General features: G+C 41.3%; 1 protein-coding gene across 10 annotated transcripts in view; it reads left to right on the top strand.

The window, feature by feature from the left end:
* ESRRG (estrogen related receptor gamma) overlaps positions 1–22,110 on the top strand; it is an 892,172-nt gene that overhangs the window by 788,474 nt on the left and 81,588 nt on the right. Inside the window, exon 1 of one of the 10 annotated variants that reach the window (XM_056568350.1) lies at positions 18,960–19,048. The exons of the other annotated variants lie outside the window; for them this stretch is intronic. Coding sequence (XP_056424325.1) covers positions 19,033–19,048 — 16 coding nt within the window. The 5' untranslated portion in view covers positions 18,960–19,032. Of the gene's footprint in view, positions 1–18,959; positions 19,049–22,110 lie in introns of those variants that run through there. 10 annotated transcript variants of the gene reach the window in all.

Raw genomic sequence — 22,110 nt, 5'->3', positions numbered from 1 at the left:
CAGGAAAAAATGTCACAGCTATTTAAGATGCATGGCCAGCCTAAGCTACTACCATAAACCTTAAGGTCTCCATACACCGTCAACACCTAATATGAAAACGTGTTCGACTGCATGTGTTTTTTAAAGAGAAGACAGAAAGGCAGGGCCATAGACCCATGGTGTTGGCTTATCTCTTTTGAGGACAAAAGGGTCAGGTGTTGAAATTAAACATGTCCCATCCTTCCTAACACATTAATAGGTCAACTGGCCCTACTACAATCAGTGTGTTCAGCCAATTTTTCACTAATGTACATAAGGGTTTTAGTTGTATAATATTTGTTCTATTAATAGGTAACCATTTAGAAAGAAAAAGGTCGTCCTTATATAGGGGAAGAAATTTTGGATACTCTTTTCATCTTTGCATGGGTATCAAGAGCCTTATGATGCATCTTAAAAGCTAAAACAAGGGATTAGATTAGGAATAATGAGGTTTATTATTATTAGTTATAGTATTCATTTGGTTTGCAAATGCTAGATCTTCTAGAATTCGATCTGATCAGTAGTGTTTACAGATAAAATTGAGACAGCCACTCAAAATTGCATTAAAAAGTGGTCTTCTAGAAGGGTGGTCTTCTCAAACAAGATGGTCAGTATAGTGTAGCCTAAAATCTTTTTCACGAAGTAGTAGTCTATTGGATAGGTTTTACTTCAATAGGTCTTCATATGGGCATCAAGAGCCAAAGAATAAAGGCTCGATCTAGGAATAATAATTGAAAAATTTCAATAATAGTCAACATCCGACCAGATTTTCTAGCATTCGATTTGGTGAGAACCCTATACAGATATATTTGGACATAAATCTCTGCAGTTTAGGTTCCATCGAGTTATGACAACTCAGCCCTTCTACACCTAACAACCTCGCCTCTACTACGCCTTCTCATGAATCCAGAGTGACAGGCAGCAGGTCTCGCGAAGGTAATCAGGTAGGGTTTCACGTAGTCGCCGGCTGAACTTCCATTACCATGGAACAGAAGCATATACATTCACATTCATTAGCTGTGACAGCTGTAAAAGAAAGACAACTTTGCCTTTACGGAGGCCGGCCGCAGCTTCGCGTTTGATATTTGGGCCTTGTGTCTAGGAAAACATTACTGGAGCTGTAGAATTCTCTTGGATTACTCCCTATGATGTCATACATATGTATTCGGTATCTGGTTGTCACAGAGGTTATGTCTGATTAGTTGATTCCAGGTTCCCCGAGGGATGGTGCAAGTGTGCTTGTCAGTCAGTGCTTTCTACTTGGTCAGATACTCTTACAGGCTGGATTTTGTTAACAGAAGCGGTTAATGTATGCTTCCCTAATCCCTCGCCAGCAGACGTGCACCTCCAGCCCTACCAGTTTAATTAACACTGAAATTCTCATATTATTTTGGTGCGCTGATTACAGGCAGAGTCTAAGTGGAAGCCAGTTTTTAGTTCCCCGGAGAATTCCCTTTCCACAATGGAGTGTATGCTTTTTTTCCCCTCCTCTCTCTCTCTCTACGTCCTGGAGATAAGCAGCCAGCTCCGTCTACATTTCTTTACTATCACACACTCTTCATGGTCACCATTTTTTTTTTTTTTTTATAAATATTTGAAAGGATCATTTGTTAACTGGAAATGGTCAATTTTTTTTCTCAATCTTTTGAAATATAATTTTCAATTTTTAATTTGATTCATTTAGATGAAATCATTAATCAGGGTTGAAACTGAGTTAATTTTCTGTAAAATAAATGAGGTTGTTAGAGGGGACATTATTAATCTGCTTCTTTGTAAAGGAAGGATAATAGCGGAAAGTCTAAAACTATAGTAGTTAGGTCCCGAGGTTGGAGGGGGGGGGGGTGGACAGGGAGAGGGGGGGTAGTCTTGGAATGATGATTTTAATAAACTGTAGCCATTTATTTTAGAGAGGAAATAGAGCTGGACATTTTAAGAATTAATGACGGTTAAATCAGTAAGCTAAACAATTTATTAAGAAGGACCGAGGCTTGGAACAGGCCGGAGAGGCGAATTTTTACATTGAAGGCTCTTTGAAGTTTCATGCCATCTTCAATATGGCATCAGTTTTTCTTTTAATAATGTGTAACATCCACTCCATTAGCTCATATCTATTGAAATTAAAGGGGTTATCCACTAAAAAAAACCACACATATATATATATATATATATATATCTCAACTAGCTCCAAAAAGTTACATATTTGTAAATTACTCCTATTAAAAAATCTTAATCCTTTCAGTACTTATGAGCTGCTGAAGTTGAGTTGTTCTTTTCTGTCCTCTCTGATGACACCTGTCTCTGGAACAGTCCAGAGTAGAAGCAAATCCTCATAGCAAATCCCCATGCAGTTCCCAAGACAAGCAGAGATGTCAGCAGAGAGTACTGTTGCCAGACAGAAAAGAACAGCTCAACTTCAGCAGCTGATATTATTGGAAGGATTAGGATTTTTAATAGAAGTAATTTACAAATCTGTTTAACTTTCTGGAGCCAGTTGATATACAAGAAAAATTCCTGGAATACCCCTTTAATTTACCAAAAAAGTCAAAAACTTGTGAATTGTCACCTATAGTCCAAAGGGGTGATAACAATGTCTGTACAATTGTCCAATGGCTACTTGTGGAGACTTCAAGGTAAAACATTTGGTGGGGACCCTTTTAACCTAGAGGGATTTGGGGGATTTAAAATATTTTATTTGGTGGCAAAATACAAAAGTGAAGAAACTTTCCAATAAACTGATACCTCCTAGGTCCTCCAGTGTCTGTGGCTTACAAACCTGTTCCAACTTCTTTAAAAATTCTGTAAGAAACAGAGAGGTACACCATATATTTATCTATATTCATTCATTTAGAAAACCACCTTAAAGCGTTACTGTCATAAAACAAAAAACTTTAGACACATGAAATGTCATGAAGTTGGTGTTTTGGAGCTGGGACCCCCACCAATGGCTGGATAGAGTCAGGAGAAGAGCTCAGCTGTGCGCTTCACTCCTTATTGCTTGAGATTATAATTCTATAGAGTCCATCAATGGGTCAGATCAAAACTTGACACGTGTGTGTGCGACATATCAAAGGTTTTTTTTTTCTTTAAGTACAGTGTGTTAAGTGAAGAAGTCAAAATGTACAAATGTTTAAGTTTTCCGGTGAAGATTTTGGCTGGATTCACCAACAGTCTGTTTCCTTGATTCTCAGACACTGACTGATGGGTAATCCATATTAGAAGTTTAGATCAGATAGAATGTACATATTATTGGGGCAAGTGGGTCAGTCACCAAACAGTTGTTCTACTGAAGCTTCATTATGTAAGGTACTGTTGGTGTAGCAGCGGAGGTGCCTGGTATTTCAGCTGTCACTCTCCTCCTGCGCCATACCACTTTGGGAATGGGTTGCCAACGTGTCCAGTATTTTGTGTATCTATCATTGTATTTGTGCAGTAGGATCAGTTTAGCTACTGCTGTCTGAACAGGCGTTTGTTCCTGCTTCTACTATTCCCAACCCAGCTTGCTTATTTGACCACATCTCCCCAACTTTTGCCTGAACTGAGCGCTACCTGGCTACTACTTATGACCATACTTTGCCTGCCTCCACCCATATATAGACTGACTTTGTCTCTGCCAGTTGCCCTGTTACTATGTCCTGGTGTCTTCTCTTTTTTTTACTTAATTGTAGACATTGTCCCTGCCATTTTCCTTGAGAAAATCTTTTGTTTCCAGTGAGTGCTGTAGAAAATGCACTGTAGTTTTGCTAACCATACAATATATTCCAATTCTGTATGTAGCAGAGCTAGGTTTCCACTTGGCCCAATGTGGCATCATGGATCACCTGATATATTATCTTTACTTATCCTAAATTGTACTGATCAGTCGAGTGATAGATTTAGCTCTGCCTCATCTCTACATGCACTCATAATTCTTTAAGTAACATGAATCCCTAGTGTGATATAGCAGCCTCTACAATTTTGTCATCCATAGGCAAAGAACTGCTGGCCCTATATTTCTACATTAAGAACTAAATCACGCATCAGTGTCAATATTAATACAACAGACATTAATAATAAGGGTTAATTCATGGCGACCTTGATAGGTAAACTAGAGAGAACTCATCACTATCCATACAGGACCTCTGTCTTGCTCATAAAGTGGAGCTTGTCCTACTCCCGGGCTCAAATGAAGTGCCCTTTGCTATAATTTACCAACAGTGGGGTTGGCAGCCTTATCTAGGAAAAAGAAAAGATCACTGGAGATGAAAAGCTATCTGAATGACAGTGTCTTTATTAGGTTCATCGCTAACAGAATGTGGTGTTCACAGGATAAAGTGACAGCTATGTCGGGCATTTAGTGAAACGTGGAGCAGTAGTCATGTTTCATGCTGTGTTTTCTCTGCCTTGCCTAGTTAAACAGGAGAATTTATGGAGAGATAGTAAAAGGCTAAACTCCTATCCAATGCCATGGTTTAACGGCGGCATAATTTTGTAAGAACTTAGGCCAAGTAGTTTTATTTTTGGGCACTGAAGTAATTTGAGATTATTGACCAAGAGAAGACTTGAGTAGCGCTCCAAGGGTAATAGGTGATTTGTTCAAAATTTAGGTCAACCACACAAGACTACCTCCATGGAAGTACGCCGTAATGAAACCATACATTATGCAAACGCCATAGTGGAGAACACAAGTTGCTTCTGACCTTCTTGGAAATTATTCTTGCGTTTGCAGAGTATTTTAAGAATGGACTATTGACTTTTAATGTAAAGTCATTCTCCAGTGCTCTACTGTCGATGGTTCCTAATGTTACACTCATGTTCTCCTTGGATTCGGTCTAGGTCTAAAGCTAGCCATACACATTAGATAAAATGCAACCAAATACACTGGTGGGACCGTGCACGTTCTGTCCAATGTAAATATGCACTCTTTATATATTCTCTGTATGCTTATGTGGGTCTCCACCCAACAACCTGAATGGTTTATATTCCTATGTATGGAATAAGGATATACAGAGTTGTAAGTTGTGTTAGTAACTTCTGACTTCTGAAGACCAGAATGTTCTCTCTCTCTTCTCCGTTCTCTCTATGGCATAGTTATTACCTAGATTTAATACAGGAGTCAAAGAGGTACTTTTCTATAGTTTAAAAGTCAGTAGCCTTTATAAATGTTAGAACTTTTCTACTGAAATATCATATTTTAGTTCACATTGAGGAAGACAGAAAACTACTTGACGTGGGAAGAGTAGCAGTTGTAATTTTCTTGCAAGTGACCAGTCTTAAAATCTACTGTGTTAAGCCTATTATGTTAATCACTGTAATTACTGCATAATGCGCCTAGAGGTGGATCACGCCATGTCTGGTACTATAAAAACTCAGTTATAGCAATAATGGGAGGGTTAGGGTAAGGCACCCAAGCTCGATTATCACTTATCAATGAAGGAGGACAATGAAACTCACTATTTCTTGATCTTTTTTAAGGGTACGTTCCCACCTACGCAGATTTGTTGTGCAGAATTTGATGTGCAGGATTTTCTGCTGCAGATTTCAATGTAAACTAAATGACTGAGCACAGATTCTAATCGGCAGTTACACATCCTGTGCATCAAATCCTGTATGTGTGAACGTTCCCTAAATAAATGTTATGTAACTGGCAGAACGTACATTATAAAAGCAAAGAAATGTAAAACTTTTATGTGTCAAGGGCTAGGTCTATGGGCATGCACTGCCAGAGGAGCCACATCTCCCCAAGAGCAATAGGATCAAGCCCTTCAAACTCAATGTGTCTTCACTGGAGAATCAGAAGGCCACCATACACAATAGATGGTCACCCAAAATTGGAGGCCTCAGTTGACATGTGTCTAATGTGTGTGGCCAACTTTACAACCACATGGCCATGAAGCTGGTGGGAACTCAACCATGCCATTCAAAAGGTTTCAAAGTACAATTGAAAAAAAAAAAATGTCCATCAGGTTTAACCAAAGATAGGAGAGATGAGGAAAAGAACAAGATGGGAGGTTCCCTCTCTTAAAGTGACTTGTTCTTACATATCTATTCATTCTTTACATCCTAAGATGCCCATATGTATTATAAAAGGCTCATCAATACACTTTCCAGTCAGTGACACAGACAGGCCTGACACAAAGTTCCTCACCTTCTCCGACAGAACAATAGGCTCACCTTTTTCTCTTAATTGAAACTGTAAAAGCAGTGTCTTCGCAGTACGAGCTGGAGTCACTGGGAGCAGTAATTGATTTGCCTCATTTAATTTTTAATACAATTAACAATAAAGCCGCACATCATGCACTAAAGAGCTGCAAAATAACAATGAAAATGCACACAAAGCGCACAATGGCGCTTACATAAATTAGGATGGCACAGTAAATGTTAGTCACATTAAACACATTGTTTAAAATTAACTTATTACACTCCAAACAAAAGGCTCATTGTGATGATCTATCCCCTTTTAAAGTGCACGCTTGCATTGCTATAAAAGAATCTCATCTGCGAGAGTCAGTCTTAAACTATACACTACAGTGAATGATAGTTGACATTAATCGTTCTAATCTTTCCAGGAAAAGGGAATTCATTTCTAACTTCCTGCGGTACTCATCCTAATGAAATATCCGAGTCTTCTGCTTCTATTGCATTCATTTCGGAGTTAAAAACTACATTGAGACACATTACTGAGCGAAATCAATAGTAAATTCAAAAATAATGACATATTTTAATACTTATGGAACTAAAAAGGCAAATAATCTAACATAGTTACAGATTCAGTATGAAGCCGGAGTGCCTTGGGGGATAGTGTCCATATAGACCAAAAAAGATGAAGAGTTCATGTGTCAGTAAGTTTATTTGGGCTGATTGTTAGTTTATCTTGTGATGTCACCAAAGAGTGAATTGGTATCAGAGTCTTTATGACAGATATGGCCAGTTGTACATCTATTTTGGACAGCAGGGGGGCTACCGGAAGAGTAAAGACACAACATCCAGCTATAAAATAATCAAGCATATCCCTTTTAAGGTGCCCATACTCCTTTAATAGATGATGACCAATATTCCATTCAGTTCTCCCCATACCCCTAATTCTGTGAAGCATGCATGTGTTTTCAATGGGGAGAAGGAAATGAGCCAATAGCTAATAAACAAAAGATTGGGCACCAAAATTTAACAAACTCAATAATTTTTTTTTAATCCAATATAGTCTGTTGGGGAAGAGTTAACACAACCCAGTACATGTGCTCGATTGGGCACTTCACGAATACAATTTTTTTTTACTAATTACCATATGGAGTTGGCACAAGTGTTGAAACATTGTGACTGGTTATGACATGTCTACACCAAATTATCATTTGCATAAACATCAAAGACAAGGAAGATAACATCTTCCAAATAAGAAAAACATTTGGACTCGCCAAAGAATTGAAATAGACTGCTGGCCACATATCTACAGTAACATATTTTCTCCTAATGTATACTGTACATTGTATGTTGACTTTACTCAAAGCAGTGAACTGTCCAGTGTATACAAACTAAGGCTGGAATTGGAAACAGCTGTTGCACATTCCTGCCCTTCAGTCGAGCCATTGTATATATCTTTTCAATTAGAACTAGTGTTTTACATCAGCATTCCATCCCTTATGTTACCATCTGTTCATTTGTGTAAGACCCACGCGCACAACAGTATATCAAACACTTGGTCTATTCAAATTTCTAACCCATCGTGCAAAGAAGTTGACCTAAAGTTATCGAAAGACTAGATACAGTAGACCCTCTTATGAAAGAGATCAATTATCGTGAGTTGGTTTATGCTTGTTTGGTTTCTGAGAAGGTTTGGTAGTTCAATAGGGGTTCAACATAGCTGGGGACTTCTTAGACAACAGTTGTCCATAGACATTCGGTAATTGTGGTCGAAAGTCATGTGGTCATCTCATACTTAGGTTGGCTGAATCTTTCCCATCAGCTTTTGACTTAATATGTTAGTCTTCTGACACGAAGAAGACTCTTGTGTCATTTACTTTGGTAGACAGGAAAGAATTGGACAGTGAAAACCAAACCTGTTGGATTTACTTCCCTTAGCATTAGACACTGGTCACCCAGACATATAACATCATCTTTGGAATACATTTTACAAAGATATTAAGGCCAGTTTTATGTGACTTTATGGTCATATGTGTCTGCTCTTATTATGCAGGACCAGACTAGCCTACCTGAATACAAAGAAAATTCTCGGTAGGCCGTTCGCTCTGTGCCAAGGCATCGGCCAACCCAGGCCGGCCACTTATGGCCTCAACACCTGGACCTCCATAGCTCTTTAAAACAAAAATTAGATTCTTTGGTTCTTTAAGTGGTCCTGTGGCCAACCCCTCCAAAAATCAGCCATTATCATTAAATAGTTTAGAGTGTCCCCATCACATACCTTTCACAGTTTCTTGATACACCCTTCTGTTCCCAAAATATGATAGTTTGTTTGAAAATTCAGGGAATCAGTTACATGGGCGTGAACTTAATTATAATAATAGGAATGACTATCCGGTCAGCGAGTGTATATTAGGCAAACATATTGGTCAATGTAAAACATTCAAAACCCCCTGACTGTATAATCCCGCCCATCACCTGATAGCCTTCTATTATTATAATTAAGTTCACGCCCATCTGACTGATTCCCTGAATTGTCACACAAACAATCAACCCTCATTTCATAGGAATGGGAAGGCGTCTAAAGAAACTGTAAGAAGGTGTGTGATCGGGGCACCATAAGCTATTTAAGTTGTAGAGGTTGGCCACAAGTTCTCTACTCCTGTTTGAGGGAGACAGGCTGCAAGCAGAGGAGTCTGGCAGTGGCCTACTCACCTCTTTTTATTGACAAGGCATGCATGCTCAACCCAACTAAGCATCTAGTGCTCTCTGCTGACACCTCTGTCCATGTCAGGAACTGTCCAGAGAAGGAGAGTTTGCTATGGGGATTTGCTCCTGCTCTGAACAGTTCCTGACATGGACAGAGGTGTGAGCAGAGAGTGCTGTGGTCAGATGGAAAATACATTCAAAAAGAGAAGAACTTCCTGTGGAGCATGCAGCAGCTGATAAGTACTGGAAGGATTAAGATTTTTTAAATAGAAATAATTTACAAATCTTTTTTAACTTTCTGGCACCAGTTGATTTAAAAAAGAAAAATGTTTCCCCCGGAGTAAAGCCTCTTTAAATTTTCATTGCAAAACTAAAACTCCCAGTATGCCCTGACAGCCGTTAGTTGTCCAGGAATCCTGGGAGTTGTACTTTTGCAACAGCTGAAGGCACACTGGTTGGGAAATACTGACACATTGATTGTTTTTACAAATTCATTCTAAGCAGCCAAACATGATGCTATAACCTATACCGAGACCTCAGCACTTTTTTCTTTTGCCATTTCCTGACATTGGCATTTAAAAAAAAAAAGAAAAAAATTACAATCCAAATGCTTGTAGTGTTTTTTATTTTACATTTTTTTCTATTTTAATGTAAGACTCATCGCATTTTCGAACACACACACTGACATGACAGGGATCGGGGAGGATAAATTATGCCTTTCCGCTCTTCAGAAGATTTCAGAGTCTTCACCCAATGTTAAGTGCTACACTTATCCCATAGAATCCAAATACATTCAGTCCATAGTTAAAACTTCTAATGGATTGGCGTCCTGCCAAATGCAACATGCGAGCAACAATACTTTATTTTATTTATTTTATGTTATTATTAGTCTAGATGCTGATTTCCTCCGGATTCTTCCATACGCCATAAAATTACATTCTGTCGGCATTACTAATATCTCATTATTGTGATTAATTTTTGCCATTTTCTATAGATAAGTACAGTAATGAAAGACATAATGGATCAATCTGCCCTGAGGATATCAATAGAAATAGAGCAGTAGACTAGAGCTAGATTTTTCCATTGGAAATGCAGAGAACTCCCTAAATTTTAAAGAAGTAATAACATTTTAAAATTTAAATATTATGGATAACGTTAACATTTTAAGGTAACTCCATTCAAAATGTACCACATTTCTTATATTTCTCATACTTTTTCCAGTTTTCATTTTATATTTACATTACTATGACCATGTTTTTATTATTCATGTCTTAGGCAAAATATTTGCGAAATGTCTGCCCGGAAATGACAGGCAGATATTTCGCAAATAGCGGGCGCTGGCAGAACATCAGCATTAGGACCACTCTCCATAGAAGGCAATGCACTTCCGAGTTGATTCCAGAATCAGCATTTTCGTGGAAGATGTTTCTGCCCTGTGCACGGTGCAGCAGAATCCTATCAAAAGCAATGGGACTCCGAGTGGAATTTTTCCACCATATTCTGCTCGGAAATTAAATTGTGTGAACATGGCCTAAGAGTGACTATTCCATGTTCTATGATGGAAGGCTGAATGGCTCTCACTACCCTCTTTCTACTCAACAGAACTATGATCCTGACTAGTAGTATAAGCCTATCCCAATGATACAACTAGGATAAAAAATAAATGTCATATTTGATTAATCTATAGAACTGATTCAGCTGGAAGCTGAAATGAATATTATAGTATTGGATGTCATTTTAAGACAATCTCAAGGGGAGGAGCAATATCCACACTCGGGGTCATGGGTCTGCAACCTGCAGAAAGAGCGGACTATCTTAGTTTTTAAACAGGTCAACTTCTTAAGACACTTTTTGTGAGAAGGGTCCTCAATGTTCAGCTGGCCATACATTAGATTCATGTCGGTTGAACCTACCAGTTTTGATGGGACTGACATTTTCTAAAAAATTTCAGTTACCCTTTAAAAAGCTCATAGGGTATCATAGTAATCATCTGTAATCTTCCCTACAACCAAACAAGTCTTTTTATTTATCAACAGCACCACCACAGGTGAAATTTGGCATTGCATTATTGTCATTGAAGTAAATAGACTGGGTCCTCCAGAATGAGAGATTATTGAATCACAGTGGGGACAGTCATAAGGAGAAAGGGGACATACTACAGATAAAAAAAACAACATCTATGGTGAACTGGTTGGTGTTTGGATGCATATAAACTATACGTATTAACCATGTAAAAAATATTACGTTTTCAGTAGATTTTACTTTGTGCTATTCACATATAGTAAATAATATAGAAAATTGAACTCAAATAAGCCAAAAAAGACCAGTATACTGCCTCTTTATCACCAAACCTTATAAAGCTATCCACGGCCAAAATAATCCCATCCATGCTCCGTCCCCGTAATCTAAGTCCCTCCCTATATGACTCTTAATAACAAATGTCATTTGTGATGTAATGACGGAGGCAGAAGAAGACTGAGTTATAGACCTTAATTCTGGTTCACTGGAGCAGTTAATTACAGTTCAATATATCCTGGGTCTGTGTGTTAGAGCTGCAGATTATAGACTGGCCTCTTACAGTGCAAAGCGGGAGGATGTTAATCATTGAGCCATTGATGGTTAGCCTCTTAATTTGGGCCCTGCAATCAGCCGACACGACATGTTACCTCCAGATAAAGACCTGCACCTACAAACATGTAGCAGTGCCCAAATTACCAGGCAACCTGGTGACAAACTCATCTCTGTTACGTATACGGAATTTCTTATGAACCCGGCAATCTGAGCACCACCACATCCATGCATTTTGTCGTTAACTTATTCCCGGGCTACAACACAATAGTCTTCCTTACAAGTAAACACAAGTTAGCGCGGTAGCTTATTGAGTGCTTGATTCATAAAGGAATGCGCCTTCATAAAAATCACTCTGCTGTGCATCCTTCACAAGGGATTTAGGGTATATATATTGAACACTGAATTGGAAAACAACTGTAGTTGAATTGCATTACAATGCGGTGATATATGGCCAGCCAGACACAAGATTCTTCCCCACAGGTTAGAAGATTGTAAAGAGAGAAGATACTAGGAAGTCAGCCAGTCAAATTACATAGCTGGAAAGGTCAATGCAGAACATATAGCAGGCTGCTATTATTTACACGGTATACAGGACATGGGAAGGGAGCAGTATAATTTTACAGGGATTCTGGAAGGAGCTTTAGATAGAATCTGCATTCTCTCGCAGTAGTGTTGGGTTGGTTCACATAGTCGAGATATATTTGCTATTCGGAAGCACGGGGAAATGTGCATTATTTTCATTCCGTGACTTATCCCAGTGACCGAAAGTAGAAATATTCTTAAATTAGTTTTTACTGACAAGTCAATAGAATGATCATTAGACATTCCCATTTATTTTAAAGGAGATTTACTGGGCGACCACAGATGATGGGACTCGAACCAACCTATTGTCAGGAATCAAAAACTGGGACCCCAGTTCTAATTTATTGGAGACCCATGAAAACACGGGGACAACATATAAACTAGTTTAGGTCATATACTATAGTTGAAAAATTATTTAAAAAAGGATAATTAATTATTAGCAAAGGAAGAGTAGGATCAGCTCACCCGGCATAGACCCGCTGCAGCACGGACAGGTGCGGATTCACCTCGTAGCAATCAAGAACAAGAAGGCGGTCCAGTGCAGCTTCTCACAGATATGCGGCTTTATTATGTCATGCAAATAACACACAGGACATACATGGAGGTGACGCGTTTCGGCCGGTTCCACCGGCCGAAACGCGTCACGTCCGTGTATGTCCTGTGTGTTATTTGCATGATATCATAAAGCCGCACATCTGTGAGAAGTTGCGCTGGACCTCCTTCTTGTTCTTGATAATTAATTATTGTTTTAGGACACACGGTGGCTCGATGGTTTGCAAAGTCATCCTGTGGTCCTGGGTTCGAATTTGAGCAAAGACAACAATTGCAATGAGTTTGTATGTTCCCCCGGTGTTTACATGGGTCTCTACCCACACTTCAAATTTCATACTAATAGGTTAATTCAGAATATGAATTGTGTGCGCCACTTAGGTCAAGGCCTAATGTATGCAGAATAACTTTCCAATAGTATGTTATTAAAAAATATGCTTCTTTCTATTTAATTTTCCACTTTGAAGAAATGACCACTAGGGGTCTCCCTACCAGTCCTGGCAGCAAGCATTTCAGACTCATGCTGGAGTCCTAAACACTACGAGCTGCCAGTCTGCTTTGTTCACAAAGGAGAACACTCAGAGCTGCCAGCCTGCTTTGTTCACAGCCTGTTTGGCTGTGAACAAAGCAGGCTGGCAGCTCTGAGTGTTTAGGACTCCAGCATGAGTCAGAAATGCTTGCTGACAGGACCGATCGGGAAAAATACAATAGAAAGAAGCATATTTTTCATTAACATGCTATTGGAAAGTTATTCAACATTCATTAATCTAAAATATATCAAAAGTTTATTTGATGAGAGGTACCCTTTAATGATTTTAATCTACATACAGTACTGGGGAATATGTTGGTGCTATATTTATCAACTTATTTTTTAATAATCAAAATTGTGCAATATGTATTACTAGTATTATTATCATTGTTGTTGTTGTTATTTTTATTATAGTTTTTTTATTATTATTATTAATAATAATAATAAACTAGAAATACTCTCATTATAATATTAGAGTTTAAATAAGTTAGTGAAATAATATTAAAGTAAATAAAATAATTTATAATACAAATTATACAAACAATTATAATTAAATTAATAATCCAAATTCTAATAATAAAAATAATAATATAGTTAGTAATAATGCAATGATATTATGAAATAATGAATTAATAAAGCAATAATAAAATGTATAAAATTTTAAACAATATTATGACAAAACTACATAATCCTATTAATACGAATAATAATAATAATAGTAATAAAAATACATATAATACTAGGCAATAAGCTGGCTGATTTAATCCTTGCCCATCTCTTGATGCATTTATCTATATTACGTCCCCATCTGACATGCACAGTGTTTCTGTACTCTCTTTTGTGCACTGGTTTCTCCGCAGGCAATAATATCAGAGACCAAGACAATAGCAGCGTAAAAATAATCACAGCTGATTGAACAGTAGGAAAAAAAAAAGGCAATGAACAAACAATACAGCAACATAAAGAAGAAAAAAAAACAGATTAGCTCATGAAAAAAAAAGAGAACAAAAAAAATCCTCCAGGATGTATTCAGTAATAGATACTTTCCCCATGGTATTGTCCTGGATCTGATTAAAATACAATTTGATGGCATTTCATGGCAGGTATTGATATTGAAACAATCACGCAATTTCAGAAAGTAATTATAATGCAGAGTATTACATTGACCCGCAGCGAGTCCACAACATATTAGCCTCTTTAGAACAATAAGCATTGGATAGGAGAGGATGCTTTATCTCTGGAGCTGATGGAGATACGTGCGCTCTGTGGGCTGACCACTCTCAGGGCGTACACAGGGCACAGATAACCTGATTTAAGCAGTGCTATCAGTAATGCAATATCACTAATAAACCTTCCATTAATCATAAAAAAACTATTAGCTTGGGAACAGATGCATGAGGTGTAAGACGGATAGAATGTCACTTTGGTCCACTGTGATGGCATTACAAAAGAAATGAGGGTGGAAACATGGGGGGTTTCCCAGTAGATCAGCCTCTCTTCACGGCCTGTAAATCCATTGTTGGACGGATTCGGTTACAGCCGGCCTGGTGTAGATTAACAGCACGTTATATATTACATGATCATCACTTTTACAACATATGAGATGTCTCTCAGCCGGGGGATCTTGCTACGCCCTACGGAATTAAAATACATTACAGCTCAACAATAAATAATGCGGCGACACATGCCATTTAATAAGAAGGGAAAATCCATATGTTTACAAGGAGAGGTAGGAGCTAAATGCCAGGCCTGTGGATTCCTATCCGTCCCGGTGTAAATGGTTGAAGTTTATTAGATTTCTAATTTCTTTATTTAAAAAAAAAAAAGGCACAGGATATGTGTTCTAGGGACAGGGGCAATGGCGTAGCTAGGGGAAGGGGCTAGTGGGGCATGTACAGTGGAAAACATAAAAGAAAGGGGGCCCCATACAAAGATCAAAATAGACCTCCAATTGTGGTATTTTATTTTACCCCCTAGACTGGTGTTTCTATCCCCTTACTATCCATGTTCCTACTAGTAGCTAAAGAAATGGGACCGACCAAGACTGGGCTCCCTCTCTCTTTCTATGGTGTGTAAATCTTTGGGTGCCAGCAAGACCATCAGTCTACCCTCAGCCTTAGATATTGGGTAAAGGCTGAATCTTTGCCCCCCAGTAAAAACCCAGCTGCATTCTTGGATAGTAATGTTGGCCATAGTGCTTTAAAGGGGTTATCCAGGAAAAAAATTTTTTGATATTACAACTGGCTCCAGAAAGATTTGTAAATTACTTCTATTGAAAAATCTTAATCCTTTCAGTACTTATGAGCTGCTGGAGTTGAGTTGTTCTTTTCTGTCTAAGTGCTCTCTGAGGACACCTGTCTCGGGAACTGTCCAGAGTAGAAGGAAATCCCCATAGCAAACCTCTTCTACTCTGTACAGTTCCCGAGACAAGCAGAGATGTCAGCACAGAACACTGTTGCCAGACAGAAAACAACAACTCAACTTCAGCAGCTGATAATTATTGAAAGGATTAAGATTTTTTAATAGAAGTAATTTACAAATCTGTTTAACTTTCTGGAGCCAGTTGATATAAAAAACATTTTTTTTTCCTGGAATACCCCTTTAAGCTTCACTGCTTCTACTTGAAAAGTCATATTTTTCTTACCTCTTGAGGTAGAGTTATTTTCTTGCATTATGCACTCAGATATGCTACAGCATCAAAGACTTTTTTTAAGGAACAATGTTATCAATATGAATAGCTTTACTCTAAGAAGTTGCAGAAGAAGACATTGCAACCAATTCCTAACCCATGGGTTGCCCCCTTAGGATCTGCATTGGGCATAGCAAAGTCATTTATTGTCACCTGGAATATCACTTTATCTATTATGCTGGGGAATTGTATTGAGCTAAGGCTCTTGTGGTCTCTTTTTGGCCAAGACATAGAGACATAACTAAAAGGAGAACTCCGGAATAAAAAAATAAAGATGTACATACCTTACTCCGCTCCCCCGGGGCCTCCGGTAACCGGCTCTGGTCTCCGCCATGATCCTCTTCCTGATTGCCGGGGGTCGGAGAATCATACTGCACTCAACCAATCACCAGCCACAGCGAAGTCCGACTCAGCCGGCGATAGGCTGAGCGGCAGTGTGAGAACGCTTCAGGACACAAAATTCTTCACTACACCGGCACCTGCTGCCGGGGCCGAAAACGTCACACCGGCAACCAGGAAGAGGATCGTGGTGGAGACTGGAGCCGGTTACCGGAGGCCCCGGGGGAGCGGAGGAAGGTATGTACATTTTTATTTTTTTACTGACGGCAGTATGGAGGACAATTTTTATATTCCGGAGTTCTCCTTTAAGCTCTTGCCAATAGTCCTGATTGGGACAATTTTTTGAACTAGGATAATTCATGAGAAGAAGACAGTTTTCTTGAAATATCCTCACGCTTAATACAAGATTGGGCCTTATGTCATTTTTACCCCCCAAAATGCATGTTTTGGGGTATTCCCAGATATTCTGTGGAACTCAGTTGTCCGAGTTTTGACTTTTTAAGTGTTGATAAATATGTGATCCCTAATGCAAAATCTAGAACAAGGCTCCTAAATATAGGAGTACTGGTATCTTCATAGGGGGAAAATGGACCTTCTGGGTTCTCTCAGGCTCCAGGGCTCATGTGAAACTGTACCCTTGGCTCTTCTTCAAGCCCAAGTGGTCAGACAATTTTCTCGCAATATCCTTATGCATAGTACAAAGGTGGGCCTTATGTAAATTTCATCCCAATGTGCATGTTTTGATGGGTATTGGGATGTTGTGTGGAAGTTACTCGGGGGTGGGGCTTAATGTTCCCAGTTTTGACTATTCAAGTGTTGGTAAGTATGGAACCCCCAATGCAAAACCTGAAACAGGGCTCCTAAACATAACCCCTCATTTAGAGTACTGATATCTTAAAGGGGTACTCCGTCGCTAAGACCCCCTGATCACGGGAGTCCCGCTGCTGGGGAACCCCGTGATCCTTCGTGCAGCACCCCATTACCATCAGCCCCCGGAGCATGTTTTGAGCCGCTCTCACGCCTCCTCCCATAGGCTTGCATTGAGGGGGCGGAGCGTGACGTCACATGGGGGCAGAGCTGTGGCGTCACAATACTTGGCCCCGTGATCGACAGTCATCAGACCCGGAGCAAACATGCTCCGGGGGCTGATAAGAACGGGGTGCTGCGTGAAAGATCACGGGGGTCCCAAGTGGCAGATCCCCCGCGATCAGGCAATACAAAGGATAGGGGATAAGATGTCTGATTGTGGGGGTCCCACCACTGGGGCACCTCAGACATCCAGTACACAGAGCGAACTTTGCTCCATGCTGGATGACTGGCGATGCAGGGCGGAGGCCTGTGACGTCGTGGTCACACCCCGCTCGTGACGTCACGGACACACACCCTCAATGCAAGTCTATGGGAGGGGGCGTGGCGGCAGTGACGCCCCCTCCCATAGACTTGCATTGAGGGGTTGTGGTCGTTACATCACGAACGGGGCGTGACCGTGACATCACGAGCCTCCAGCGCTGCACCCGACGCTCTAAACAAACGCCGGGTGCAGCAGGGAGATTGTGGGGGTCCCCAGCAGAGGGACCCCCACGATTAGACATCTTATCCACTATGCTTTGGATTAGGGGATGAGATGTCTAGGGGCAGAGTACCCCTTTAAGCTACCATGAAACCATATAGGGAGCTTATACCATTGTATGGCTGCAACATAGCTATAGTTACAACATGTCGCCTATATAGATGTTTAATATTTAAGTATTTCTTGAAGGCCTGGAAATAATTGAGAAGACAATTTGCTTACACGTACTACATCTTGAAATATTCATGCACAGTATGGCTTCCCCGTTGTTGACATACGCGGTATAGAGACAACATAGGGGGACTATTTAGGAGCAAGGGACAAGGCATAACATGCTTAGGAGAGATGTCTTACATCTAGAATAAGGGTTTCCATCTCGGAAGAGATTAAGTGTATCAGAGAGATGTTCCCTGCTGTCATATTTGGCTTCCTCGTGCATTGTTAGAATAAGTGAGCTCTTAAACCATCTGATGTTACTCAATGTTTCAGGCTGCAGCAAAGACCCAGAACCGATATCAATTTTCTGTTGCCGACTTGTTTAAGGCAAAAGTCATGAAATACTTCTAGTCTTTCCCGGCACTCTCATTTGCCGGGTACGGCACATATATGGATTCGTTCTCACGCCGGCAATCTAAGTCTTCTTGATCTTATAACAAAGTAGGGTAATAAAAAAGATCACGCAGATAATAACATGTTCAGCAGACGGCATTATGAATAAATACACACACATTCCGGGTACTGCGTGATGTTATTATTAATGTGCCGGGGGGGGGGCGGGGGGAGGTTGGCGTTACGTGCTGCTTCTCCTCCGACGCGTAGACTTGTAGTGCTGCTAGATTATTCACACTGCATTGCACCCTAATATTCTGTGTAACTAGGTGGAACTTTTGAGTTAACCCTAGAGATGCTGAAATGACTCATTACGTAGAATCGGAAAGATCTGTTTTCACAACATGACTGTGCGAAGCATCTTGCATAAACTAAAGGGGCTCTCCACTGTGGACAAATCCTTATTATTTAGAATGGTCCCTTAATGGCTCGCTCATCTCTAGCTGGGACCACTAGCGATCAGCTCAGCTCTACAGTAAGTGTTCTATTTCCCTACAGTGCCACCACAGGTTCTCATTGAAATCAATGGGGAAGATTTATCAATACTTCTGCAGAGGAAAAGATGCCCAGTTGCCCATAGCAACCAATCAGATGGCTACTTTCATTTTGCAGAGGCCTTGTTAATAATGAAAGAAGCGATCTGATTGGTTGCTATGGGCAACTGGGCAACTTTTCCTCTGGACAGGTTTTGATAAATCTCCCCCAATATGTTCTGGCTAGTAGATAAGGGATCTATTAGGAGATCGGCTCAACTCTATGAGGGAACCTTACAGTAAGTGTTCGATTTCCCTACAGTGCCACCACAGGTGAAATGAGGCATTACACAGTTCTCATTGAAATCAATAGGCTCTTTGTGCTGGCTACTAGATATTGGATCTGAATGGGGGGAAACACTCTATTAAAGGAGATTAAGAGGTTGACCACTGTCCATATGTCCTACTAGGATGTGATAGAGAAGACCCTCTTTGATAGTGGTCTCCAAAATGTGGACCTCCAGCTGTTGCAAAACTACAACATCTAGCATGCCCGGACAGCCGTTGGCTGTCCGGCCATGCTGGGAGTTGTAGTTTTGCAACAGCTGGAGGTCAAGTATCATTTGAAAAGCTGACATGTAATATCACATTTCCCCTTCAGAGGTCGCTGTAACTCGGCTACCTGTGATAACCGATAGCTTCAAGGGTGCGTTCACACGTGCAGGATCCTGGGCAGATTTGGTGCACAGGATTTGTAACTGCAGATTAGAAGCTGTGCTCAGTCATTTACTTTACATTGAAATCTGCAGGAGAAAATCCTTTGCATCAAATCTGCGTACGTGTGAACTTACCCTAAAGGGGTATTCCTCCCACTAAAAATGTATTCCCTATGTACAGGATAGTAGATAAGTGTGTGATTGCATGGGGGAAGGTTCAACCTCTAGGACCCCATGTGATCTCCAGAAGGGGGCCACAATTCTCCCGGTTTCATGGTGCGATGGGTTGGCACATGCTCCATATATTGTCTATGGGAGAACAGGCACTGTCAAACCCAGTGAATAGCATTGCCAATGCCTTCTATCTATCCACTGATAATGTAGGCTGATCAGGACAGTAAATATCTGCTGCAGAACATCTTTACATTGTGCTGCTGTCAGTCATGGTTTATTTATTTCGTATCCATCCTCTGTAAATCCTGAAATCATTATAATCAATGAAGCTATTAAGACTACGAAAAAACCAATGCATTAAGCCCCAAGGCAAAACCATGTTGATTTACAAAGCGGCACAAATATAGGGAGCTACATTGTCTCAAATCTAAAATAATTTTATACAAAATGGTTAAATGGGCAGTTGGGCACTGTCATTACCAAAACATTTTGATGTGTCATAGAGTCATATAATAAAGTTTTCATCAGTCGGGGTCTGTGTTCAGACCCAAAACAATCACAAGAGCAAACTGAGAGAAGTGTCCGCTTAAAGCGTTCTCTCCCGCCTCAGTGTCCCATGACTGAGATGGTCTCTTATGCAAGTTTCTGGGACCATCTTTATCCCATATATGAGGACTGGATATGAGAATGGGGTACCTGGTCAGGATATAAGGACGGGTAATGAGGTTGGGATATGAGGTCGGGATATGAGGACATAATGTTAGGATGGGATATGAGGATGGGATGTGAGGTTGAGATATGAGGACGGGATATGAGAACAGGATATGAGGACGGGATATGAAAACAAGATATGAGGACAAAATATGAGGATGGGATATGAGGACGGGATATGAGGATGGGATATGAGGACGGGATATGAGGACGGGATATGAGGATGGGATATGAGGTCGGGATATGAGGATTAGATATGAGGATGGGATATGAGGATGGGATATGAGGTCGGGATATGAGGATTAGATATGAGGACGGGATATGAGGATGGAATATGAGGATGCGATATGAGGATGGGATATGAGGATGGGATATGAGGACTGGATATGAGGTCGGGATATGAGGATGGGATATTGTCACGATGCCGGCTGGCAGGAGGTGGATCCTCTGTGCCAGAGAGGGATAGCGAGGACCGTGCTAGTGGACCGGTTCTAAGACACTACTGGTTTTCACCAGAGCCCGCCGCAAAGCGGGATGGTCTTGCTGCGGCGGTAGTGACCAGGTCGTATCCACTAGCAACGGCTCACCTCTCTGGCTGCTGAAGATAGGCGAGGTACAAGGGAGTAGGCAGAAGCAAAGTCGGACGTAGCAGAAGGTCGGGGGCAGGCGGCAAGGTTCGTAGTCAGGGGAGATAGCAGAAGTTCTGGTACACAGGCTTTAAACACACAAAACGCTTTCACTAGGCACAAGGGCAACAAGATCCGGCCAGGAAGTGCATGGGAGGAGGATAGATATAGTCAGGGACCAGGTGGAAGCCAATTAAGCTAATTGGGCCAGGCACCAATCATTGGTGCACTGGCCCTTTAAGTCTCAGGGAGCTGGCGCGCGCGCGCCCTAGAGAGCGGAGCCGCGCGCGCCAGCACATGACAGCAGGGGACGGGAACGGGTAAGTGACCTGGGATGCGATTCGCGAGCGGGCGCGTCCCGCTGTGCGAATCGCATCCCCAACGGCCATGACAGAGCAGCGCTCCCGGTCAGCGGGACTGACCGGGGAGCTGCAGGGAGAAAGACGCCGTGAGCGCTCCGGGGAGGAGCGGGGACCCGGAGCGCTAGGCGTAACAGTACCCCCCCCCTTAAGTCTCCCCTTCTCTTTATTCGGTAACTGCCTCCCCTGGGATGAGGACACCGGGAAAGGATGGAGGGATTCCTCAACGGCAGGCAGTACAGCAGGAGTGGGAATGGGGAGAGAGGGCAGAGGGCGAGACCTGGCACGGGGCAGTGTGACACCAGGACGAGGGCCATGCGGGGACACAGGGGCTTGCCTGATGGGACTGGGAGGGGGGGAGAGGCATTTCCTGTGGCAGGCAGAGTCCTTAATGACCTTAGGGGGACCGGATACAGGAGGAACCACAGGGTCACGGCAGGGAGTACTGGGAACCGGTTGAAGGCAGTCCTTGGAACAAGAGGGGCCCCAACTCTTGATCTCCCCAGTGGACCAATCCAGGGTTGGGGAATGGTGTTGAAGCCAGGGTAGTCCAAGGAGAACTTCAGAAGTGCAATTAGGAAGGACCAAAAATACAATTTCCTCGTGATGAGGTCCGATGCACATTAGGAGGGGCTCCGTGCGGAAACGCACGGTGCAATCCAACCTGGCTCCGTTGACCGCGGAAACGTGGAGTGGCTTGACAAGACGGGTCACCGGAATGCGGAATTTATTCACTAAGGACTCCCGAATAAAATTCCCAGAAGCTCCAGAGTCC

Source organism: Hyla sarda, chromosome 3 (genome assembly GCF_029499605.1).
Source record: "Hyla sarda isolate aHylSar1 chromosome 3, aHylSar1.hap1, whole genome shotgun sequence".
NCBI classification, from domain to species: Eukaryota; Metazoa; Chordata; class Amphibia; order Anura; family Hylidae; genus Hyla; species Hyla sarda.
This window is presented reverse-complemented; position numbering and strand designations above follow the sequence as displayed.